The 26,876-nt window shown below is 39.1% G+C and overlaps 1 protein-coding gene across 1 annotated transcript; it reads left to right on the forward strand.

Moving 5' to 3' along the window:
• The first annotated feature begins 872 nt into the window (after window positions 1–872).
• LOC101121621 (cytochrome b5 type B) lies at window positions 873–26,876 on the forward strand. Its single transcript, XM_015100517.4, has 7 exons — window positions 873–975; window positions 1,845–2,157; window positions 2,328–2,595; window positions 11,474–11,602; window positions 12,138–12,167; window positions 20,258–20,286; window positions 23,230–26,876. Exons 2-7 carry the CDS (start codon window positions 2,111–2,113, stop codon window positions 23,318–23,320), a joined length of 594 nt encoding a protein of 197 aa, XP_014956003.2. The 5' UTR covers window positions 873–975; window positions 1,845–2,110; the 3' UTR covers window positions 23,321–26,876.

Genomic DNA, 26,876 nt, shown 5'->3' on the forward strand with positions numbered 1-26,876 from the left:
ACTTTCACTTTTCACTTGCATGCATTGGAGAAGGAAATGGCAACCCACTCCAGTGTTCTTGCCTGGAGAATCCCAGGGGGAGCCTGGTGGGAGGCTGTCTATGGAGTTGCACAGAGTCGGACACGACTGAAGCAATTTAGCAGCGGCAGCAGCAGCAGAGGTAGGTGGCAAGTGCCAACGTATAGGTAACATCTTTAATCCCAGACTTCTTCACGGCATCATGGAGTGTTCTAAGATGGTGAAGATGGAAATTTCAAGGTCTCTTGAAGTCTATATGTTGTTACTTGCACAGTACCATTTCTGTCACAATCTATTGGCCAAAGTAAGTAACAAGGAAAGCCAAGATTTAAGGTGAGGAGAAGTCTCACCTTCAAGATTGAAGGTGGGAGGAGAAGGGGACGACAGAGGATGAGATGGTTGGATGGCATCACCGACTCAATGGACATGAGTTTGAGTAAACTCCCGGATTTGGTGATGGATAGGGAGGCCTGGCTTGCTGCAGTCCATGGGGTCGCAGAGTCGGACATGACTGAGCGACTGAACTGAACTGAAAGTCTCTATGTCTGGACTGGAGGGGATCTGCTTTTCTGTTGTTGTTGAGCTTCGTGACTTGTAGGATGTTAGTTCCCCCAACCAAGGATCAGACTTTCACTGCAGTAAAAGCTGAGTCCTAACCACTGGACTGCCAGGGAATTCCTGGGAATTTGCATCTTTAACATAGCCTTCTAGTTGACTCATGCACACCAAGGTTAAGTATGAATCATCATTTAACAAATATGTTTACAGAGCTGTGTCCTTTTGCATTTGCTACAAATCTCTTGCTAGTACTTAAATTTATATATATGCAAATGTTTTTGTTCCTTTCAGAAATTTCTGAAATAGTAATGTGCTTAAGTACCATATGGAGATGGGATCACTGGAGCTCAGAATGGTAGCAGAGTTTGTGATAAAGAAGGAATTCGAGGAGCTTGAAAGGTGAGTAGGCATCAGAAGGAAGAGGGTATCATAAGTGGGTGGACCTGATATGACCACAGATGTGGGCTTATACCAGTAGGTTTAGAAGTCAGGGACTGGTGCACAAGGCTTGTAAAAGGGAATGGTTGGGGATGGATTATGGAGAGTAATGACATGACTTAAGTGACTCAGCATGCATTAATGCATGGAGAATATGGGAGAGTGACATGATGAAAATAACATCTCACCATGACCAGTTTGTCATTTGTAATGGCAGTTAAGAATGGGTAGCTCACAATATTGCATATTAACCAAACTTATAATTCCAAAATGCTGGGACCTCTAACCAGCCACAGTTGAGGCGAAATTCTATTTTAGAACACGTAGAAACTGTTCACTGGTCACTTAAGATTCACTTAAAAACAGATTCCTTTCCCCACCCCGCCCTGGGCCTTATTTAGAGATAACTGACATACAAGAAAATCAGATTCTCAGTAATGGCACACACTTGGAATTCTCCATATCGTACACCCAAACACTGTCTCAAGGTGCCGGTTCACCGCCTGTCGTTTATACACTGATTACTAGGCACCAAGCGCTCTGCAGGTACACGCTCTCTCTCTCTCTCTCTCAATCGGCCAAATTTCTCTATAAAGTAGAGATTATCATGCCCGTTTTACTGGTGAAGAGGAAACTGAGCCTTAAAGAGACTGGATTCGCCAGGTCACAGCCCGGAGAGTGCAAAGTAAAAATGTAGATCTGGGGCTGGAACAGAAGCTACGCAGGAGTTGGGGTGGTGGTGGGGGCAGAACAAGTTGCTCTTGACTCAAGACGGACCCTCTACAAGAGGAAGGAAAACGGGGAAAAGGTGACTTTGCCCCGTCTTCCAGAATTCTGCAGGTCTGTAAGCTGCTTCCCTGGTGGCTCAGACGGTAAAGAATCCGCCCGCAATGCTGGAGACTTGGGTTCCATCCCTGGGTTGGTAAGATGCCCTGGAGGAGGCGGCATGGCAACCCACTCCACTATTCTTGCCTGGAGAATCCCCATGGACAGATGAGCCCGGCGGGCTATGGCCCATGGGATCGCAAAGAGTCGGACACGACAGAGCGACTAAGCACAGCACATAAGCCGATTGAAGAAGAAACCTCTTTCTCAGATGGACGTGTCTCTTAGGCGCCTTTCCAAAACCACAGTATCTGATTGGTGAGATTGGAGGGGATGGGTGATCCAGATTGGTTAGTTGGACCTCGAACCAGGCCTACGCTCCTAGGGTCTGGCGAGGAGTGTGTGGGATTTGAAATAGAATTCCTCGTTTCATTGGTGAAAAGAAAAAGAACCAGAAACTATTCGTAAGCGTGATTGGCTGTTGACAGGTTGGCCCGGTTACGGAAGCCGGTGAGGACAGAGCGGGAGGTCGACTTCCAGGAAGTTGGTAGTGGAAACCGGAATAGCGGTGGAAAAGAGGTTATCTCAGGCCCAATGGCGACTGTGGTAGCAAGCGGCGGCGATGGAAAAGAGCAAGGAGTCGAGACTTCCGTCACCTATTACCGACTGGAGGAGGTGGCGAAGCGCAACTCCTCGAAGGACATATGGCTGGTGATCCACGGGCGAGTCTACGATGTCAGCCGCTTTCTTGACGAGGTGGGGCCCAGGAGGTGGACTGCGCTGAGGGGGTGCGGGCCCCGAAACGCTGGTAGGGCGTGTGGGGGGGGGAGTGAGGCCTAGCGGAGGACGAGGAGGCGTACGGAAAGGGACCGCGACCCTTCGAGACGGAGTTTGGTGGGGTGGCGGGGGAACTTTAGGTCTGCGTGCATTTCTTCCGGCACTGAGGTCTGGTACCTTCGATAATATGCTTCTGTCACATGTTGAGCACTTACTGTTTGCTTGGCTAAACTTTTGAGTCACCGGTATCACCATTTTACAGAAAGGAAAACCGAGCCTCAGTTTCTCACCTAACAACCTAGAGTCATTCGAACCTAGGTCTGAAAGCACCAAATCTCTACTCATTTTTTTTTTTCCACTGTGCCTTCTGAAGTTATACCACTGTTTGGTTTTAATTTTCTTGAGAAGAAGCTGAGATGTCTTCTCCCTTCCTACCATTATGCTGCCTTTCTTTTTCTTGTTTTGAGCAGACCTTGAGGCCAGAGGTTATGAGTTGATTTGGGGTTCATTATTTTTGGCTTCTGACTCAGACTGTTACCTCTTTTGGTAAATCAAGCATGTGTATTAGGTTTTACAAGTTCTCCTTGAGAATGGTGCAACTGATTTTTTTTTAAGAAATACACTTAATTTAACTCTATTGAGGTGTAATTTACATACAATAAATCGTGCATGTTTAAAATGTACAGTTTGATGAGTTTTGGCAAATATATTCATCCATGTAATCACAACTCCAGTTGAGAAAGAACATTTTCATTGCAGTAAAAATTTCCCTTGTGCTTTTTTGCAGTTATTCCTCTCAATCCCAATCCCTGAGGGTTTGGGATATTTTAAGTGTAAATGTGTTTGGTGATTTATTTTTGATGTGTATATTTTTATTTTGAGCAGTAGATTAATAATCTAATGGTTAATTTCTTGGGCATATTTGTATAATACAAACCTACTAACACTGAGAAAAAGTTTTATTTCTTAGTTCTCTTTATGAAATAAATATACTAGTAAAATTTTTGTTTCTATTAATTTGGGGCTTAGGGCATAAAGCTCTACATCCTGATTCATAAATCTCTAAAAAAAATTTTTTAAACCTAAAGTTCCCCCAAAACAGCATTGATTTTAATAAATCTTCCTAGTGGCCAAGAAGTTAACATCTTACCATTTAGTAACTTCTTGTATTTGTGGGGTTTATGGCAGTTAAACGCTTTTAAAAGTGCTTTCCTGTTATTTCAGCCTCAAAGTGACTAATTGAGAGTGAGTTGGGTAGTATTGATCCTTATTTTAGCAGGGATATAAGAAATAGGTTCAGAAAGATTTTTGTCAGGCAACTGATTAGTGGCAGGATGTGTCTTAGATGAATTCCATGGTTTCTCTTGTCTACATAGCAGGACTTTGGAATTCTAGTCTTAGCTGTACTTTGGTGTATGCCTCATAAGTTTCCAGTGTGGCTTGTAGCACAGTAAAGCATAGTTCAAAATGGGTAGCCAGTATGGGGGGGGGGGTTGTGGTTTCATTTCCCCCCCAATTTCTTCTTGATTGATTCAGAATAGATAATGAACCTGGAAGGAACACTCAGTGCATGTAGTGGACATTAGTTTAATCTTGAACAGTTACTAGCTTGGTTCACCACGTGCTGATGGAGCCAGAGACATCATAGGTGTGCCAGGACGGCCTTTCAAGCTTGACTTGCAGATCTTTACCTGCAGTTCACCATTCTCACTTACCCTGTTCCAGAGTCTCTGTCCCTGTGTTCTTGTTCATTCCAAGTCAAGTGCTAAGGAGAAAAATGAAGCAGAGAAGAGGACTGTGGATGTGTATGGAGTGACAGCATGAAGATGAAAGGTTGAAATTTTAGGTATGGTGGCCTGAAATGGCTTTATTAAGATTATGACTGAAGTAAAGGCCAGAGAGAAGTTAAGGGAGCTGGCCTTGTGGATATCAGCAGGAAGAGCTTGTTCAAAGCAAATTCAAAGGCCTTGAGGTGTCATGTCCAGTGTGTTTGAGGAACAGTGAGGGAGGTTATATGGTGGCTGGAGAGTAGTAGATGAGGTCAGCATGATCAAGGAGAGGAGCAGGTCAAGTACAGTTTTGCTGATTTTAGAAAGGATTTTGACTTTTGTTCTGAGATGGGTAAGCATGGTGGAGCAGAGGACCAGTAATATGTGACTTAATGGTTTACTATTCAAGCATCACTGACAGCACTGTTGCGAAGAGACTGAAGGAACACTCGAATCCAGTTAGGAGGCTGTGGCGGTAACTCGGGCTAGAGATAGTGGCTTAGGCTAGGGTGGTGGTAGTAGGGTAGTGAGAAGTGTCAGATTTTGGATGTACTGTGACGGTAGAGCCAATAAATTTAATGATGCCTTTTTTTTTTTTTTTTTTTTTATGATGCCTTGAATTTGAGAGTCAAGGGTGACTGAGGTTTTTGTCTTGCAGGTCTGGAGGAATTGGGTTGTTGTTAGATCAGACCAGGAAGAAACATCAATTTTCATCCTTTACTTTCCAATCTCAGTTCACTTTGGGGCTGAGTTCACGGAGTTCCTTAGAAAAAGGTTCCTCATTTGAATATCTAGCATTTATAGATTGCTTTCTTTTTTGATTAATGAATATGGTTAAAGTGTTACTCTGGACTTTGAATGTGATAATTTAGGATTGATAATATAATTGAATTATCTTCTAATAGATTGATTTTGTAGTTTTCACTCAGTGGTATTGATTTAATTTATTGAAATCACAAATGAAAAACCTAACCATTGCAATCGTACACATCAGTATTTCTGTTACTTAGTGATTTTGAAAAAAATCACGTAGAAATGGTTACAATATCTTATGCCTTTGACTACAAAATATCGAAGTACATCTTAGCAAGGGTAAATATGATTTTGTGAACTTCATTTCAGTTTATATTCTTATTATTGTATCACAAGTGGGAAAAGTTGGGAAACCATTGTCTTACGTATAATTAACCATTTCTGACAACAGTAACCTAAAATAACCCATTGCGCTATTTTAAAGCTTTCTATGTACTTTTTCAGTGACTGTTGGGGTGAGTGGGTATACTGCTTTAGGATCTGCTTCACAGATGGGCTACTAGTCCACGGGGTCGCAAAGAGTCGGACACGACTGAGCGACTTCACTTTCACTTTCACAGATGGGATAGCATTTTATTCATTCAGCAAATGTTTGTTTAGTGCTCACTCTTCTCAAGTGCTGTGGTACTAGGTCCTGATCGTATAAAAATGGACATAGATCTGCCCTCCTGAAGCTACCCTTCTAAGAGAGACAAAGCAAATACAGCCAAATGTTTCCTTCCTGGGAAGGAAACAGGCAAGAAGTTGAGAAAGTAAAATGGCCATGGTGGGGAAACCCACTTTAATAAGAGTGATCTGGGAAAGCTTCTGTGAAGATGACTTTTCGTTGATGAGAGGGAACTAGCTTTGGGAAGATGAAAGAAAAGAGCATTCCTACGGCATTTGCAAAGTCAAGCAAGAGTTTGGCCTGTTGGTGGGACTGAAAGCAGCTGTGGCTTTAGTGTATCCAGTAAAGGTCAAGAATGGCCAAAGAACTTGGCAGGAGCCAGGAAAGGCAAGGCTGGGTAGGTGGTATGGATTTGTGAACCATACCATAAGTAAATGGAAACCCATTGATGTGTTTTAACATGGGGGTGACACTGAAGGAATTTATTTCAAATATATTATTTTTGCTGAGGTTTTGAGACTAGATTGAAGGGAAAAGCAATACAGAAGGGAAGAAAGGAACTCTTTAAATCTCAAGAATTTGCATCTTCCATCTTCCATGGAGTGCTGCAGTCCATGGAGTTCCAGAGTCGGACGTGACTGAGCGACTGAACTGACTGATAAACAGAAATAGAATCATAGTATTCCTTAATCAAATTATGTTGCTGCTGCTGCTAAGTTGCTTCAGTCGTGTCCGACTCTGTGCGACCCCATAGATGGCAGCCCGCCAGGCTCCCCCGTCCCTGGGATTCTCCAGGCAAGAACACTGGAGTGGGTTGCCATTTCCTTCTCCAATGCATGAAAGTGAAAAGAGAAAGGGAAGTTGCTCAGTCGTGTCCTACTCTCAGCGACCCCATGGACTGCAGCCTAGCAGGCTCCTCTGTCCATGGGATTTTCCAGGCAAGAGTACTGGAGTGGGGTGCCATTGCCTTCTCCATAATCAAGTTATAGTGTCTATTAATTGATTCAGAATAGTAATAGTGTGTGTTAGGTGCTTATTATTCTAACAGCTTGCATATAATTTCTTTTTTAATCCACTTAATAGCTCATTTTAGAGATGAGAAAACTGAGGAGCAGAGAAATAACTTTTAAAAAGTCATAATGCTAAGTGGTACAAGAAGTCTGACCAGATAGCCTGTGCCCATGACATTAGGATTTGCCTCTGTTTGTTTTTTTTTTTTTTCCATGGCTATAGAATATAGAATTAGGTCTGTTTTACAGCCACCACCTTCCACATCTTAGATGTAATTTGGAAGGGTGGGAATGTGTTAGAGGGAAGTTAGAACTAGCACCTTTTTTCTGGAATCCAGGTAATTTTTTAATTTATTGAGTAGGTCATATAGGTATACTGTGCAAAGCCTTCTTCCCGTCTGCCCACTTCCACTTCCTCCTAAAATTAACTACTACTGTTTGTGAATCTTTGCAGAGTTTTATTTTTGTGCCTGTAAGCAAAAGTGAATGTAGTTCCTCTGATTCTTTTTTTTTCCCCCTACCCGTAAGGTAACTGATAACTTGCCTTTTTCACATAACTATATATCTCAAGAGTCTTTCCATATCCACATCTGGAACACTTTCTTATTATTCAAGAAATTGTTGAACTGATTCTGATTTATTCAAGCAGTCTCCTATTTATAAGCATTTGGGTTGTTAGTAATATTTTGCTGTGTAGATTTTTACCCCGTCTAAGTCAACACTATTGAGATCTAACGTCCATACAACAGAACGTAGAGATTTTGTATGTGGAGTTCCATGAGCTTTGACAAAGGTCTCACCTGTATAGTCCCCATCACCATCACTGTTTAGAACATTCCTACCATCTGTGTTCTTGTGCAACCAGTGATTGATTTCTCACGCTTTGTTCTGTGTCTGACATCTTTTACTTAACGTATCTGTGAGACTCATCTATATTTTTGCTATGTGTCAGCAGCGTGTTCCTGTTTAGTGCTTATTATTTCATTGTAACTGTACTAAAATTTAGCTGTTCACCTGTTGATTGACACTGGGTTGTTACCTCTTTTTTTTTTTTTTTTTTGGCTAGTATGAATAAAGCTGTGTTTAGACACATTTTCATTCCTTTTGGGGAAATACCTACAAGTGAGATTGCTGTTTGTTTGTTTGTTTGTTTTTCCTTTCTGACTGTACCACATGGCTTGTGGGGTCTTATTTCCCCAACCAGGGATCCCTTGGCAGTAAAAGCTGAGTCCTAACCATTGGATGCCAGGGATTTCCCATAGCTCATATTTTTTTGTTTTCTTTTGTTTTTGTTTCACATTTGAAGCAATTGGCGGACTTTTTCCCCAGAGTAGCCCCATCATTTTACAGTCACATCAGCAACGTGTCAGTCTTCCAGTTTCTCTGCATCCTCATTGACACATGATGTATTGTCAGTGCTTTTAGTTTTAGCCATTCTGATAGATGTTTGCCGGTATATAATAATGGTTTTAACTTGCTTCTCCCTGATGGCCAATGATTTTGAGCATCTTCAAGGGCTGATTGGCCTTGTGTGTGTCTTATAAAGTGTGTATTCAGTCTTGCTCATTTTTAATTCTGTTGTTTTCTTATTACTGACTTGAAGGCAGTCTTTATATATTCTGGATGCAAGTCCTTTCAGAAATATGTATTGTGAATATTTTCTCACAGTCTGTATTTTGCCTTTTCATTTTCTTAGGTGTCTTTTGAAGAGAATTTTGTTGAGATGTATATATATATACACGTGCACACATATGTATATATATACACATTTGGTATATAAAACGTTCTAATGACCGGATGTGGGCTGTGGGGTTAAAGAGTCTTGTTCAGTGTCCTACTTTACTGTAACTTTAGGGAAATGTGCTCTGTAAAGACCTTTTCCCATCTGTTCAAGGGAGATTACAGTGCCTACTTCACAGAGTTGTTGAGACAGTTAATTTAGGTAATTCATACAAAGACTTATTGTGGTACCTGATATAAAGAGCTCAGTAAGTGTTAGTGGCTGTTTTTATTAATAATTAAAAATTATGTTGTTTCCTATAGCATCTTTTGAGTACATAGTAACTAGCACATGCCCTGAAGACGTAAAGGTGAATTAGATGCTTTGGACTTGCCAGGAAGATGAGATCTGTGCACAAGCAGTTGTTGTGCGTGGTAGAGTAGTCTTGCCTTAGGAAAGATAGAATGTGGGCTCTGCTTGGTGCCACCCCCTGAGAGCTTCAGAATTTGACTAAGCACATTTCTTACTGTCTTTCTCCAAGGCTGGTCAAATGAAAGTGCAATTCAGTCATTATATAGCTTGTGGAATTAACAAATCTATAGAAAGTATGCTTTCTTTTCTCAAACAGGCCCATGTGGCTAGTCCTAGGGAAGCTAGAAATAACATGAGGCAAAATTTAACCTTTAGCACTGCCCAGGTGAGCTGCCCTGATTGACACTTTGACTTTGGCTTGTGTATTTGTGCCGCATACATGCCAGAGAGGGAGAGAGGGCAGGTGGGAGAGGAGGAGGGCACCGTGAGCGCCCCCGAGATCTCACTGTTCCAGGTTCTGTGCTATGTTCAGGAGTATGGCCATGAGTAAGACAGCCATGGTTCCTGTTCTTGGGGAGCTTCTAGTCTAGTTCAGGAAGAAGATGTTAAATAAACAGTTGGAGTTGTGATAAACACCATGAAGATGCCTAAGGAATTGTGCGAATCTGTAGCAGTAGGACCTAACATGGTGGGGAATAAGGGTATATCATCTGGTGGGGGTGAGGTATGTTTGGATCTGTAGACCTGATATTTAGACCCTGAGCAGTTGGAACTGCCGAAGTTACACCCTTTCTGGCAGCCATCAAGTTAACCTCTCCTAGGTGACCCCCTGCCTTACTAGGTTCTTTCTCATCCACACTCAAATACCTGTGGACCTGCACCGTTTCCTGCTGTTCACCACCCAGAGCTCTTATCTTTCTTTGAGTTGTCAGACTGTTTTTTAAGAAGTAGTTTTTATCCTCTCCAAAACTTTAACCTCCATATCTTATTTTGATGATTAGTATTCTGCTAATCTGTTTGGCTAGCTTGGCCTAATTTTGCAGCTTCCATAATCTTAATGTTTCTAGATTTCATTTTCCAAGTCAGGTGGTCTTTAGCATATCCTATTGTTACATTTTTATTACATCACCATGGAATTTCCATTCACAGAGAATTTGTGTAATTTTTTTCCCAACAAGATTTTTATTCTGTAACTGTCATTCTTCGCATTCTCTTTTCTGTCAATCTGTTCCTTATCCATTCCATAGAATTAGCAATCTAGAGGTATTATTTTCTGTTAGCAATTTGTCTTCTTTCTTTTCTGTATTAAAATATAAATTTTCTGTCCTCTTTTCAATAATACTTAGTACATGAACTTAATGAAAAGCTGAAAGATTTCCCCTGTTCCCTGCCTTATATTTCGTGAATTTACTAAAACCCTTCACAGAAGAACATCACAAAGTTGCTTTTGTATCTGTAAAGTATTTCACTTGATTATTGCTGGACTGAAATAGAAATGAATCCATCACAGGCATTGCTTCATCAATTGAAAGTTTATGATCTTGACTGCCATATAGTTTATTTGAAATATTTGTAATGTTATTTAATTGCTTATACAGTAAAAGCTAAGACAAGATCCATTAGTCTTAAAACATAAAGGCTGTCAAATTCAGAAGAATCTTTGCAGATTCATATGAGATTTAAAAGTAAAGCAGAAAAAAATGGGAAATGTGTACCACCTTATGTTAGGTCTACTTAATAAAAACAGGGAGAAATTTATGATTGTGTGATAGATTTGAATAGCACTGGTAACCAATCTAGTTCACTAACCTCCAGACTCTTGGTCTTACTTGTTTTATTTTGCTATGATTCAGACAAAAGTAAATTTTTGGGTTACGTTAATTATAAGTATGTAAACCAAGCTTTGTATGTGTGTGTGGTAAAGTACACATAAAATTTGCCATTGTAACCATTTTTAACTGTACCATTAGGTGCCATTAATTGCACTCACAGTTTGTACAACCAACACTGCTGTCTATTTCTAAAGCTTTTTCATTACCCCAGACAAACTTCATAACCGTTCAGTTCAGTTCAGTTTAGTCCAGTCTCTCAGTCATGTCCGACTCTTTGAGACCCCATGATTCGCAGCCCGCCAGGCCTCCCTGTCCATCACCATCTCCCAGAGTTCATTCAGACTCATTAGGCAATAACTAATCTACTGAAACCTGTGGGCCTAGAGCCTGTGCTTCTCAGTAATTGTGGGCTCATCAGTTGTGGCGCGTGGACTTAGTTGCCCCACAGCATGTGGAATCATCCCAGACCAGGAATACAATAATCGTCTTTCCTTGGCTTTCTTGACTTTGATATTTTTGGAGATCACAGGCAGATCATTTTGTAGAATGTCTCTCACTTTGCGATTTTCCTAGGTTTTCTCATAATTAAACCCACAGTATGCATTTTTGGCCAGAAGACACGGGAATTATGTAGTGTTCTCCCCATTGCTCCTGTCACAGGGTATACAGTGCTGGTTCGTCCCATCGCTGCCATTTAAAGGAGAAAAACTGAAAGAGGAGGGCAGCGGGGGAGGAGCTTATATCAGTTAGCTTTTTAGAGAGCCCTTACTTTAATAAATATCTTTTTCTTGTAGCATCCTGGTGGAGAAGAGGTTCTGATGGAACAAGCTGGAGGAGATGCAACTGAAAGCTTTGAAGATGTAGGCCACTCCTCAGACGCCAGAGAAATGCTCAAGCAGTACTACATTGGTGACGTGCACCCGGTAAGAACCAGCCGAGCTAGGCGTGCTTGTAGAGAGAGGAAGCTAGCAGCCACAGGTCGTGATGAGGGAATGAGTGACGCAAATGGAGATTCATTAAGCCCAGCCATTACGCTAAATTTTCTCCAAAATCATCCAGCCTTACTGTGCTAAGCTGGAGCTTCTTGTTTGTAAATCAGCACATAGAGTATCTCTGAAAAGGAACTGATTTTGGAAGTGGGTTTTTAGTTGATTAATTTCTTGGTAATGAGGTTAATATCATGATCTAAAATATAGTGCTTTGATTGTTCTTGCAGATTCTTTGCTAAAAGTGGTAACTGTGGGCCATGCCACTCTAACAAGGGACTGTGATGTGCTCAGAGTCAGGGGTGCAGCGGCGAGGCCGGGGGTAGTGGGCAGGACCTTTCTGCAAACCCTGACATGTCCTAGGGAACTGCTACCAGAAGGCAGGCTCATGTCCCAAAGTTAAAAATAAGTGCATAATGAGAGTTTGTTTGGATGTGTCTTAAATTATTATAAATGTTTCCTCTTTAAACAGAATGACCTTAAACCTGGAGGTGGTAGCAAGGTAAGAAGTCCTCTATTGCTCTTGTGTGTTTCAAGTGTTTATATTTCTATTTACTCAAATGGAATTGCTTTTTTTTTTTAAGTATTTTAACAAGAAATGTTTACTTTTCCCTTCAAGCAAAAATCCCTTTTTTCAGGAATTTGCATCCAGTACCATCTCAGAAAAAAGTAACGGAGTCTTGAACAATAGGAACATTTCGTTCAGGCCCCTATTCAGTTTTTTAAAAAATTGAAACTCTAAAGCTATGACTCGTGTTCTTACATTCAATAGTATAGGTGATAATTGCTTCTGTGTTGGAAAAAGAATTGGAAAGTTGATTTATTCTTGCAAGTACAACAAGTTGTAGACTGGAATAATTGAGTAATTAACTAGAACAGGCCTTTCTGTCCCCATTACCCTGTTGTCTGGGCTCAAATAGGTCTACACACCCTTCCCATTCACTCAGTGATACCACAAAAGTAAAAGATTAAATATTTGAAAACTTTAATGTGCACTGCATAATGTACCAGGAAGAAAATTTGAATGCCTTTTTGTTTCCCGCAAGCTGGATGCCTCACTTCCCTTATTCCCTCATTTCTTTTTCTGTTTTCCTTGACTCTACTTTCTTAATTTAAAGACACAGCAGTTAGTTGTCATCAGAAATTCATGGAGGCAATGCTCCTTCCCCCTTTCCTCCTTCTAGCTTCTCTTTCCGCATTGAGCTGGAATTCTGAGCCTGTGTGACAGCAAAGTTGGCCAAGACACACAGATTCTTTCAGCTCTAGAGGTTGCTTGACAGATTCTGCCACCTGTTCTCCCACCATCCAGTGTTTGTGTAAATTAACTCTTCCGTCTTGTTGCACTCTGCTACTCTGAACTGTTGAATTGTTTATGAAGGGGATGTGAAGTGGTTCCTTAAAGGCTTTTCGAGCACTGGTAGTTTGTCTTCCCCTCCTAACACGTGTGCTATCCATTCTTGAATCTTCACTTGTGTAATTAAGGTAAAATTTGAACTAAGCATGGCTTGTTTGGTATATTGAACATGTCTAGAAACCATTGCTCTCAGAGGTCAACATCTGATTTGAGGGATATGCCTGTTTATACAGGAGATGTACCTTAATTCAGGAACCATAACCCACTTGTTCATAGCACCCTGAGAGCACTTTTTATATTAAAACAAACAAAATCTGTGTGTGGGGGGTGAGTTCCAGTGTCCGTAAGTCTTACAAATTGCTTCTTGTTGCCACTCTCTTCCTTGGTGGTATAGTATGTCGTTAGGACCATTCTTAGGAATGGAGAGCAGTGTTCTTCCAGTTCTGTTCCTTGTACCGCCTGTATTGGAATCTCTTGGCATGTTTTCCAAATTGCGTATTCCCTGGGCTTCCATTACTACTACTGATTCATGCTCTCTGCAGGTGGGAGTTTGCATTTAAAGTAACCCAGGTAGCCAAGCGCCAGACATTTGGCTGAATGACATACCCATCTTTTCATGTGAAAACTTTTAGGGAGCTTTTAATTCTCTGCTGTGGAAAGCACTGTCTGCCTTCTGTAGACCAAAAAAGTAACTAGAGATGTCTCAGATAAATTAAAACTGTTGAGCCTTGAACTTTTTATAAGAAATAAAGAAACCCTTTTAGCTGGTGAGATTTGATGAAATTTGGTAAGAATTTAGAAGTCTCCAAATGTAGTTTGGCCCCAGCCTGGCTTAAACTAAACAGTGATTAAGGGCAGTGTTTTCAAGGCTCTGTTTTCCTCATGTCTGCTGTACTCAAAGGACAGTCTCCTTTAAATAGAGAGTCTGATTATTGAGTGTTTCCAGTCACATTGCTGTACTTCAGGCAGACCAGCCAAGGGACACCTTTGGGAAAATTTTCAAGACTACCTACATAGGTTGTCATAGAGCTTATATAGTCCAGCCTGATTTTAGTTCCAGAAAGAAATTCTTGAGCCTTCAGATTTATTTGTTACATAGGTTTTAAATAAGCCCTTCTGCATCTAGGCTGCAGCTATCTCTTTTCTTAATTTTTTTTACATTTACCATGAAGAAATAAATGTCAAGTTCATTTCATTACTATGCTTCCGGTTAAGGTTTCAGAACCTCTGTAAAGAGGTTTCTTCCGCCTTATGGACAAAGTTTTCATTTCCCTTCTTCTTCCTTTATTTCTCTGCTTCTCTCTTCCCTCCACAACTCCACACCTCTTTCCCTTCTGAAACTACCTCCACACCCCTGCCAAAAAAAAAAAAAAAAACTTTTTTAAAAACACCTAAAACATTCTAGTCCCAAGTGCAAATCAGGAACTTTTCCCCAATTTTTTAGAAACTACTTTTCATACTACTTTTGCTTTGACACTAATGGTCACCATTGTTTCCTTATAATGCCTGAGGTTCAGGACCTTGAAGTGTTTGTTACAATACCAGAGCTTAAAAGCTTAGAGACTTCGGATGTTTTTCTTACCTGCTTCAGTTGAAGATAACTAGAATTAAAAACATTTTTATCTCTTAAATCTCTTCTCAGCTGAATTATTCCCCATGCTATCAGTCTTCTGTTCACATTTGAGTTAACTTTTTTCTGGTCTGCTTTTGAGTTATGGAAACTCACCTTAGAAACTGTTCTGTGCCCATTTGCCTGTCTACTGTGCTGCAAGTAACCAAGATACATTTGTGGTCAGTGACGTCTCTTGATTACGCATTTAATTCTTGGTTAGAATCTTTATCAGTCAGTTCAGGAGATAAGGTAACATACAGATCCAACCTGACCAAAAAATGTGGTGCTGTTTCATTCATTTATTCAGAAGGTATTTTCTAGTACCAGCTGCTTCACTAGTCAAGTCTCATTGTAGTGAATAGACCCAATAACTTGACCATTCTTCCATTTAAATTTTTTGAATGGGAAGTTTGTGGTGTACATGGTTAAAAATTCAAATAGTACAAAAAAGTGTATTATAAAAATGATTCCCATCGCCAGCTCTGTCTCCCAGGTCCCCTTCTTCTGAGGTAGCCAGCTGCCATTTGCCCATTTACTCTTCTGAAAAGATTCATACATACATAATACACATACATAAATGTAAATGGATGGGTGGAAGGCAGATGGATTGACCAACAGACTACGCCATCCTTTAAAAATCTCGCACATGATGTTCTGACCCTTGCTTCTTTATACTAAAGCATTTTACCTTAGTGACTGTTCCCTATCAATTTATTAACATCTTTTTAAGCAAGTAAGATTGTCTCTATAAAAGCTTAGCATGCTTCTTAAACTTCATTTTTCAACTTAAGAAATTTAACTTGAAATCTAGTCAGTTCCATCTATGTTAGAAGTAATTTGTAAATTACATTTAAAGGCAAGTGCATTTTTCTCTCCCTGGTGTTACAGACTTTTGTTATACGGAGTTTTCTATTATAGTTACATACAGGAACATACATAATGTTCCGTTTACCTTCTCTTTTATGAGAGGGAAACTAAAAAGAACGCATACTTCATAGTTTTGTGATGTAGTTGGTTGCATCATACTAAAAATTTCCTTTTAAGAATTGTTAAATATTCCTATCATACCTACAACCCAATTTATTAATGTTTGAAATGGATATGCCTTAGGATGAGTAGTGCTTGCTATTTACCAAAGAATTTTCTGTGATTGTTTCATTGTTGACTGTTTGTTTTTTTACCTAACATTTGTATTTTGTAACATAATCTTTTGAAATAAAGCAGACTATAATGGCAAGGTCACTTTTGAAAGACAAAACACCCTTCTTGAGAAATCTCAAGGGCTAGTGTCTCTCCTTGTAATGTTTTATTTAGGAATGACGAGTAGTTTTGCAAAACAAGATGTCAGAAGGACAGGGGTAACATCTTTTTCAAATCAGCCCTCCAGTGTGGTGATAAGTAGAATAGTCTCTGAGTGTTTTAATTTTTTCCTTCCGTGTTATCTTCTATATCTTGTCACAGTGGGTGAGAAAGTCGTGTAGAAATTTGTCTCAGCAGGTGTTTTTCATGTTTGCATTTGCCCTTATGTACAGGGAACTATGTTTTGTATGACTGGGCTGACCAGCCATTTGTGCTTTACAAGACAGTAGTTGTTAAAACTGTATTCTCATCTAGAAAGAAATCTTAGTACATTGAAGCTTCACGAGAAGGCTGTCCTCAAGATCCACACCCCATGGCCCTGAATATATTGACATGTACTTTCAAAACTCAGACTTCCTAGATTGTACAATGAACCTAACGTTAGAATTCATATAGTGATAGCTAGTTTCTGGCCACATAGAAACCAAACTATTCTAAATAAAAAGCTACAAAAACTACCAGGCCACCCAAATACTCCTTAAATTTGTTGAAGGTGTCCTGTGGCTTAAAATCCACTTCTTCCAATTTTAAATACTTGGAATCCTCTGCTGCTAAGTCGCTTCAGTCGTGTGTGACTCTTTGCGACCCCATAGATGGCAGCCCACCAGGCTCCGCTGTCCCTGGGATTCTCCATTTCCTTCTCCAATGCATGAAAGTGAAAAGTGAAAGTGAAGTCACTGAGTCATGTCCAACTCTCAGCAACCCCATGGACTGCAGCCCACCAGGCTTCTCCATCCATGGAATTTTCCAGGCAAGAGTACTAGAGTGGGGTGCCATTGCCTTCTCTGTGGAATCCTCTAGGAATGGCAAATATTCAATTTAGGAATTAACACATAAGCTTCTTATATACCTTATGTTTCCCTTTTATTTAAATCTCTGAAAGTCTAAATATAAGCTGTTTAGGCTTGAAGTATACGTATAATGCCGTGTCTGTATATTTGAATGCCTCGTAACCATAATTTTGACTCATTGCTTCCTATGTTTATATTCTGGTGACAAAGGACACCATTCCTTAAGAATGTGTTCTCCTATGTTTTTTTCCCTAAACAGGGTTCATAGTGAAATCACCCCCCCCACTGATCCCTAAATCCTTCCCCATATGTTTGCCAGTTATGAGATTTCTTTATCATTGTTTTAACCACGTGAAAGCATATCAGAAGAGGATCTGTGAGATAGAAGCATCTCTTTGTGGTTGGGCTCCTTCAGTCTTCCTGAACGTGGGAGCATGGTATTAACATCTCTCTAATCTTTAGAAGTCTGCTCTTGTAGGTTTTGCTACAATGCCCTGGGGTCAGAGAAATGTGTTGAGTTAATTGAATATGACTTTAGAATTCAGGTTCATCTGACAAGCTTTTCAATTCACAAGTAAGGAAACTGATTTAGCATGGAGCCCTTCAGTTATAATCAGCATTAATAAAAAGGTTACTCAAAAATTATGAACTGTTTGCTTTGTTTAGTATTTATATGTATGTACATGTATTTATTTACACATTTATTTTATGAGGGAATTAAAGCCTTAGTGAATCTTGAACTTGAGGAACCACCTTGTTTAAACAGTCAATTTCTGTTAATTTTGAATTGAAGTTAGAGTAGACTTAGAACAATGTGGTTGTTTGGGAGTGTATTCCAGACTTGTTGGGGGAGAAAGAAGCATGGATGTTAATTACTTGAGAAAGCTTTTGGTAGAAGGTCTCTGGATTTGAACTGCTCTTTTGTAACTAAAATCATAGGGTATTATAGTTACTACTGTCTGTGCCAAAGATGGAGACCAGTGCCTTCTCTTGACCAATCTTGCATGTAAATTAACATGTGGGCAAGAACATAAGCAGCCAAGATATGCCTGAACACCCACAGGGGTAAATTAAAGTCAATCATAAACTGTAGGAATTTCACCTAAGCATCTGTGAGACTCAGCACAGAGCTCTGCAGTGGAAATGAGAACTATGCACGGTGAGAACAGAAGGGTAGACTTGAAGAAAGGTTCTCTGTTAATAGAACTTTTTTCTTTTTAATTTTATTAAATTAAAAATAACTTTTTTGGCTTCTTTCCGAAGTTGGCTGAGGCACTTGGCTACCATGAGCAGTGCCTTAAACAACTCTTTCATTTATAGTTGATTAAAAGCAGAGTAACTGTACTTTGGCATTTATTTGGCTGTCAGTATTCTAAAGAGGATTTGCTGCTTTCTGTCCTCTTTCCTCCAGTGTTACGGTGGTCGTTCTTTTTGCCTTCAGGGAAAGCTTGATCTTAAAACGGGTTGAGGTACTTGGTTAAAAGGAGGAATGAGCAGTAGGAAGGAAGGATGGAAACCATATATATTTAAATTTAAAAAAATTGCTTGTTAGGAACTATTACCATTTCAGTATATTATGGTCTCGATATGTCTCCTCTCTTCCCCTGCTCTTTCTTCTCTGGGTTGCTTACTGCATTGTCTGAGGTTCACTCAAGTTAGCACATACCCAGTGCCAGTGGTTGTAAAAGAAGCTAAAAACTTCTAGAGATAGTCCTTTATATGAACTAATGGCTTTTAATGTTTTTATTGATTGGTTAAGCAAAGTGATACATATATTCATGATGCTCTCATGTAAGCCTTTCAGATTACTTTCTTTTTAAAAAAAATGCTAATTCTACATTTTTTGTTTTATAAATCATTGGTATATTTGTGGATAATGAAAGCATAAAAGACTGTGGACATTTTATTCATAGAATTCAATCATTATTTTGTTACTGTAGTGGAATGTTGTGAAAGGCAGTGCAATAAATGAGATGCAGACACAACTGTCAGTACACTCCCACCTTTCAACTCTGCAAAACATTTGCTGTGTTTCTCAAAGATTGACAGTAACATGTTTTAACTAGCCTGACTCATTCTACTCAAGGAGAAATGTCCCAGATTGTTATCATCGGGATCTGAAAGAAATGTAATAGTAAAGTAATAAATTTATCTAAAACTTATTAGAGGTTTTACTTGGCTGTAGGTGAAGTTCTTTCAGGTTTGAGGCATGGTCTCATTTGAATTACAGTGTTGTGGATATAGGAAGCTAAAACTCACCTCATGGTCTGCTCTAAAGTATCTAGGCCAGTATGTATGCAGGGTTGTTGGAATTCTTGGAGATCACTGAGAACTGTAATTATGTGTTCATACCCTGGCATACTGCTGACTATTGGCAGAGATGATCTCTGGGGCAGCAGTAACCTATGCTAATGAGTTACTGTCCTCTGGCGGTAAGTTAGCATGCTTTTTTGTACTCTACAACTAATTAATGAAACCCATACGTTCATTTGATATTTATATAAATTGAATTTAAAATTTTGGTATCAGCTTTATTAAGGTGTAATTCACATTTCATCCAATTCACCTATTTAAGTACAGGTCAAGGGTATTTAGTATATTTAGAGTTGTTCAACCATAATCACAAATCAATTTTTTAACATTTTCATCACTCTAAAAAGAAACCCGATAACCTTCAGCAGTCATTTTCCATATCCCTCCAGATCTTCCTCTCCCTGCCCTAGGAAACCACTGATCTACTTTCTTGCCTCTTGGTTGCCTGTTCTGAACATTTCATGTAAATGGACTTATGTAATACATGGTCTTTTTGTCTGGTTTTGTCAAGTAACATTTTCAGGGTTCATCTGTGTTGTCACTGATGTATCAGTACCTCTTGATTAGTTGCTGCCACTTTTTTTAAAAAATTTATTTTGGTATTTTAACTCTAACCCCATTTTTCCTGTTTTTGGTGTGAAATAAGCCCTAAGATCTCTAATCTTAATTATTATGATTTCAGAGAATAAACCAGTTTGCTTCTCTAAGTCACAGAGCAGTTATCTGCATGCTTTTGAGCATTTCCCAGTTGATCTCTATGTTACAAGAGAGGAGTTTTTATTTTTTAGATATGTTTTCAGGAAATGTGATTTTAACTACTGCCAGTGGCAAGCCCAGCTAAACTAGGCATATCATTGTGACTGCAAATTAGTTCATTATTGTAATATAGTTTGTATCAGTGGCATTTTTTTTTTCCAATAAATAGAGTTTCGGTCATTTCTGTATGCTTTCATAGTGGTGCTTTACTAGAGAATGCCAGTGTATTATCAGAAGAAGAATTGCCCATCTTCCCAGTACATATGGATACTTGCAAACATCAAATTACATGAAAGATGAAGTTGTTATTTAGTTGCATAGTTTACATGAATATTCATGAGAAGTTTTATATACTCTGTGTTAATCTTTTTTTGTTTTGTTTGTTTTTAAATATGCGTCTTTTTCAGGAACCTCCGAAAAGCAATACGTGCAAAAGGTTGGTATTCCCTTAACAGACTTTCTTAATGCTCCAACATACTATGTGGCAAAGAGGTTCCTTCCATAAATATACATATGTACATAACTTTAGAATATAGTTTGACAGCTCATTCTTTTTTTTGGTCAAAATTATTGCAAGTCAGTAATTAATTAATTAATTAATTACGGGAAAAAATTAATTTTTCCCGTTTCAGTCATCTTGAATAATCTCAAAAAAGTTCTTGCCTTGAGTAATTCTTAAATCTCTTTGTGACATAAATCAGTCATATGTGGTAAGAGGCAAGAGTGCATGTACAGGTATTACTCCTAAGTCAGACCCACAGTCTCTGCAGCTCAGCCCAGCTATGCACTTTCCACTAAAAACTTATTCTCTTTTAATCCTCACAACACACCTACAATATGGGTGCTATTATTGCATTTTACAAAAGAAAACAATTGTGTATTGCAGTCATATTCAGGAGTTTGAGTTTTCTCAAAGGTTTACCTAGTAACGTCCCTTGCAGTAATGTTGCTAATACAGTAGTGGTAGCCCTGAAAAGTATGCATTTGTTATCCCTTAAATAGTGTCTCTACTTGAGATAATTGTAGAATCCTTGGCTTATAAAAATTTACAGAGATTATATAGAGCTGTTCTGAGATCTCACTTAAGGCATTTCATAGAAAGAGAAATTGTCTCCCCCACCCCACCCCTATAAAAGTACCATGTCTTTTTTGTTTGATATGATAGAATATTTTTAGAAAGTGGAAATTAAACTGTTAGTAAATTCAGCTGATTTATACTCAGCCCAAAGTCCCATAAAGAATTTGAAAATACAGGCCATAAACTTGTTGTAGACTTTTACAACACTTAAAATTGGTTAAGAATTATTGTGTAGAATACATAAAGAATTTTTACAAATCAGTTAAAAAATAATGTTGTAGAATATGAGAAAAAGATTTAAGCACCTTACAGAAGAGGAAGCACAAATATGAGCATATTTTAAAAAAAGATTTGATTTCATTTGTCATCAGAGAGATGTAAATTAAAATCAGAGTACATTTCACACCTATTGGCCAAAATTAAAAATTCTAAAAATAAGAGGAGTTGTTTAGGAAGTGAATTACCAATATTCTTAGGCCCTGTTAGGATCTTGAGGAAATGCAAATGGGTACAATCACTGTGGAAAACAGTTTATGCATTATCAAGTAACCTTGATAATATAGTAACTTTTGATCCAGCAATTCCATTTCTAGGGATATATACATACATACATATATATATATATATATATGTATGTATGTATGTATGTATGTATGTATATATACACTCAAGAAAAATGTGTATATTTATATACTGGTGAACACATTACAGGAATGCTCATAGCAACATTATTCAAGATATTAAAATATTAGAAACAACCCAAATAACCATTCATTAGTAAAATGAATGAATTCGTTCTGGGACATTCACACAGTGGAATACTACAAACCAATAAAAATAGCAGTCACAGCTACAGGCAATAACCTGGATAAATCTGAATGAACAGAGTTCTGTCTTATAGGCAAGAGGTTGTTGTTGAGCCTGATTGTCCTTTGCTGCGGTATGGATGCATTTCCTCATCTTCTGTTCTCAGCAGTCATAAAGTTACAGAGGATTGTCAGAGGATTGATGGTCGACCATTCTTAGGCTTTTGCACTGAAGGCTTTATCTTCTGTGTTTTGTCAAGGGTCCTGTTTTTGATCTCTTTTGCCTCTTGGGCTACCCTGGAAGGTATCTGAAATCATTACTCTCTTGGGGAGATTACTTTTATGTTTCCCTGTGCCATATAGCTGGTGTACATATTGACCAACTTGCTTGTGTCTTTAAGCAAAGCTCCCTGGCTGACATTCTAAACTTGTCCAGAACAGCTTTCTGCCATACTTTAATGTACAAAGTACTTGGCATGTTCAGGCAAAAAGAATCATTTTTATTATTAAACTGCAGCTGGTTTTTGTGGACTTCAAAGCCTTTTAATACTAAGACTGCATATGTCTTAAGTGGAGGGGCAGCCAGGTCATTTGGATTAGAACTAGCAGTGTTAATTAAGTTCTAATAGAGAAGAACGATTTTTTTTTCTTTTTTTGACTGTGCCATGTGACTTGCAAGATCTTAGTTCCCCAACCAGTGATTGAACCCAGGGGCCACCACAGTGAAAGTGAGTCGTCTTAACCACTGGGCCACCCAGGGAATTCTCCTTATTTTGAGGAGAATAATGACTGTCTTTACACTGAGGAAGGTTTCTTTGTAGGACTTCTTAAGCCAGCTACCATTTCCCTGATGTTATTAGCGCTGTCAGTATGTTCTGTGTGTGTTTGTGTGTGTTTCCTTATTAGTGTCCAAACGAGGATAGGAATCAAGCTGTTTGACCAACTTCCCTTTGTGATTTTGGGTGCAGAGCTTGTGTTTTCTATGTGTAAAATGAGAATAATAGTACTCATTTCATAGGATTGTTGTGAGGATAGTATCATCAGCAATTGTATTAGATATCATTGGTTCTACACTGATAATTATATACATAAAATGGTGGCCTTTTCCTGTTTAAGGATGTTAATTGTAGAATATGTGAAAAGGCTTGAAGAAAAATTTAAACTATCTGTAATCCCATAACCCAGAAATAACCATTTATGTCTTTGTGAAAACACCTACTGAGGGGTGTGTGTGTGTGTGTGTGTGTGTGTGTATTATCTTTTTTTGGTATCATGCTATATGTTCCATTTTTAGTCCTTTTAAAATTATTGTTGGAATTTTCACTTTAATTAAAATCTTTTTTTATTTCTCCAAATCAAAATTCTTTGATTTGAAGAATATTAAATGTGAAAGTATTTAAATACTTTAGTATTAAAATGTGAATGTTGAATGATAGGGAACGTTTGGTATGAAATGTTCACGATTTTATTGCTTTTTTCCCCCTTGAACATCTAGCTACTGGTCGTATTGGATCTTCCCCATCGTGGGTGCTATTCTCTTAGGTTTTCTGTATCGTTACTACATGGCGGAGAGCAAGTCCTCCTGAGGAGACCTTGTTGAAGTCTGGAAAGCATTTCCACTTGGGAGCAAGAACTAGAGACTTACTTGGAGCCTGCAAGCAGTGCCCTCTTCTCGAGTCCTGCCATTTGTATTCTTACCCCTTGGAACCCACATGGTTGGCCAGACATCCACCTCAGCTCCACGGCCATGTCCAAGTCATTTCTCAGAGCCTTACTCTTAAAGCATCTGCTCTTTTTTCTGTATCCTTGCCTTTGTTTCCTCTCTTAACTCTTTTCCATGAGCGCCTTTTATGTTTCAGAACTGCCTTCTGTGATTACAGTCCACATGTCACTGTGGCATTCCCTTTGGTAAAATTGCCTGCTTTCCAGTGCTTTGAACGCACGTTAGACATATTTAACAGCGTGTCACGTTCTGGTTTTGAAGCTTTTCTTTTTCCCTTTTTCTTTTAAGTAAATGTTCCTATTTTTTAAATTATGACTTAATTTTATTATTTATCATAAGAGGTTTTAATTCATAGCATCAGGTTGCACATCTGTGACTTAAAACACAACTGCAGAATTATCGTGTTCCTTGTTTGTATTTGTTAAAACTGGCCAAGTGTAGCAAGGAGCCCTTGCCACCCTCTAAGGCATCAGATGGTGGTGCTGGGCAGAACTCTGCTTCCCTTTTGTTCATTGGGAGTGGAGAGAAAACAGGGAGAGGGAGAGATGAATTAGGATGATAGAGTGAATTCAGAGTAATCTTTCTTTTGAAAAATATTGAAAAACACTTAAGGGCAAGAGTTCAGAAGAAGCGCTAAAATTTTCATCCTTTATTTTGATTTGGCACCAGTTCCTAACCATCTTTTTTCTTCTTTTAAAGTTACCACCTTTTATTGGTAAAATGCAAGTAAGTATATCTTTAGAGCTTTACAGTTTTGTAAAGGATTTTGCTGTTTTTTTAATCAATTGGCAATTTTTCATTCCCCATTTTATAGAAGTAAGAGACTCCAGATTGATCAGAGGTGCAGTATTTGACCTTCTGTTTGCCCCGATAAAGTAGCTCGCATGGCAAAGCGGCATTTGGAAGCAGGAGAGTGGGACAGGAGCGTTTTCCGCTTCATCTGCATTTTACCTCCATGGCTCCAACGTGTGGTTTTGCTGTTTTTCCATTGAGGGGGGAGAAAAAGTGGTGGTTACTTTTTTTTCCCCTGGATAGCTGTTTCCGTGAGGAGTCGGTTGTTATTCAGAATTATGTTGCTGTTTCTCCTCAGTTCAGGCATTTCTCCGGCGTGTTTGGCTGCTCTCTTCCCCTCTGGAAGCACCTGAGGAGGCCATCACTGGCAGTTTCTGCTGACAGCTGTGGGGACTCTTCCTCCCTGTCCCTTGAGGGTGGCCACTCTGCTCTGAGCCACTGTCACGCACAGCAGGGAACCGTGTGGCTCAGGGAGGACCGGGGCCACTGCTCAGCATCTCCTCCCCTCTTCCTGCTTGCCAGAGACTTGACAGGACAGGAAGCTACACAGCAGCCTAGTGTCTGCCCCTGCAAACTGCTTAAGAAAAAGTTCACCCCAGGTCTTGTATCCTGTGATTTAGCAATTGAGTGAATTCAGAATTCATAAAAATAACATTAACCTGGTAACTGTGCACTTGGTTATGACATTATGGAGTAATCTTAGGGGATTTCTGGCCAGCTTTTATATGTCAGGGATGTGGGTTTAACTTTAAAATTTTTATCTTTAGATAATATTTTGTATGCATTATAAGATGCCACTTTAAGACAATTTACTGAAAGAAAAATCTTTGATGATTATGTAACAGAGGTGGTGTGACTTGATTACTCCTCAATTTGAAGGCAAAGAAGGGTTGCCTTGAATAAGGATTGATATTTAATTGCTGTAATCATTTAAGTCACCTGATGACATGGGCCCACACTGGGGTAGAAATGAAGAACAAAGAAGTATTGAGGAGCTGGAAAAGGGAACATTCAAGCTAAAACTAAGCCAGAAGATAACTTGGATCAATTAAAACTGTGTTGGCAGTCCCCAAAATTGAATGGAAAACATCTGGCTTAGAAGAAATGTTAAAGAATATTCTTCAGTAAAATTTGTGTTTTTTGGTATTTTTTAAGGTAAAGACCACTGCAAAAGGTATGTTTTTCTGTTTCATATTGGTTGTCGTTTCCTGTTTACATCTGGACTTGTTTTTATTCAGAGCCAGAGGAAAAGATTTTCAGACTTTGTCTCAGCCAGCCATGAAATCCATCCAATACCCAGGGCTCTCTTTTGATCTGCTAATGTGATGTCACTTTATGTAATAAAAACCACTTTTGGGTCCACTTATTATTATTCTGCTGCCTACATAAACAGCCAGGTGAAAGGTAGAGCTTGTGTGAGAGCTTACAGACATTTTTTTCTAAACAATAAAGTAATACAGTATATTAGCCAAATCTATCAAAAAGGACTTTTGTTTTAAAACATAGATGGGAATTCTTGAAACAGCCTCGACATTGATGGTTTGTGAAAAACCCCTCTGCAGAGCCAGTGGAGCCAGTCCCTGTTGTCCCGAGCCTCCTGGGGTGTTTCTGGAGCGTTGGGTTGTTTATTCCCAAGGAAGACTTAACCGCCGGCGCCCCACCATACTGTCAGCATAATGGCTGGAGATCACAGGAGAGGAGATGAGGGGAAATTAGTGCCCCCAAATAAGGATGTTAGTGCCGGGTCCCAAGATTTCCTGCCTCTGTCTCTCAGGAGTTGGTTTTGGTTTCCAAATGACTTACGTTTTGTAAAGACAGGAAAGTGCTGGGGACAAAGTTTATACTGTGTTTAGTTCTCATGTGACCACTTAAGCTGCAACAAAAATCCATTGGAACCTATCATTTGACCCTGTAAAGTTCTTTCAGCAATTGTCATAAATGCACATGTTGTGAAATAAGAACATTGTGTGTTTACACTCACTCAGTTCCCATGTGGAGCAATGAAAAATGCTTTTCAGGCCAGATATATCATTACTTAGAGAGTATCTCATGTTTAAAATCTCAAGTGATACCCGTCTGATTAAATTCCATTTGAGAAACACAGAACAGTAATGTTGGTTACTTCCTTCCCCAGGAGAAATGGATTCACATGTCTTGTGTCAACAGAGACTGCTTTTTTTTCTTCTTTCTTTCAACCATCTTGTTCTTTTGCCAAATATCATGAAACTAATGAGGAGTTTAGTCCCATCTGGCGGCTGTGCTCTGAGAGAGCTGGGTTTGTAATTTGTTGGGGGTGATCTCAGAGGGGAGGTTCCAAGAAGCAGAGAGGTATTTTTTAGATTACCTACTCCATACCTAGCTTCTCACTCATGAACTTGAGGGGCCAATTTGCACCTGCACCTATATTCTCCATTTGCTGTTTAAGCAAAGCACAATGATTTCACTTTCTTTTGATTTTACCCTCCACTCTGAGCAAGTAATACTAACATTCCTTTTGTGTATTCAATAAATGGAGTTTGTTTACCTATTTTATTTCAGCATATTTTGAACAAAGATCTTTGTCTGCTGGAATGTGCACACAGTGAATGTTTGTTTAGAACTACACACAATAAAGATACTGTTTTCCA

The sequence above is a fragment of the Ovis aries genome, chromosome 14 (genome assembly GCF_016772045.2).
Source record: "Ovis aries strain OAR_USU_Benz2616 breed Rambouillet chromosome 14, ARS-UI_Ramb_v3.0, whole genome shotgun sequence".
NCBI classification, from domain to species: Eukaryota; Metazoa; Chordata; class Mammalia; order Artiodactyla; family Bovidae; genus Ovis; species Ovis aries.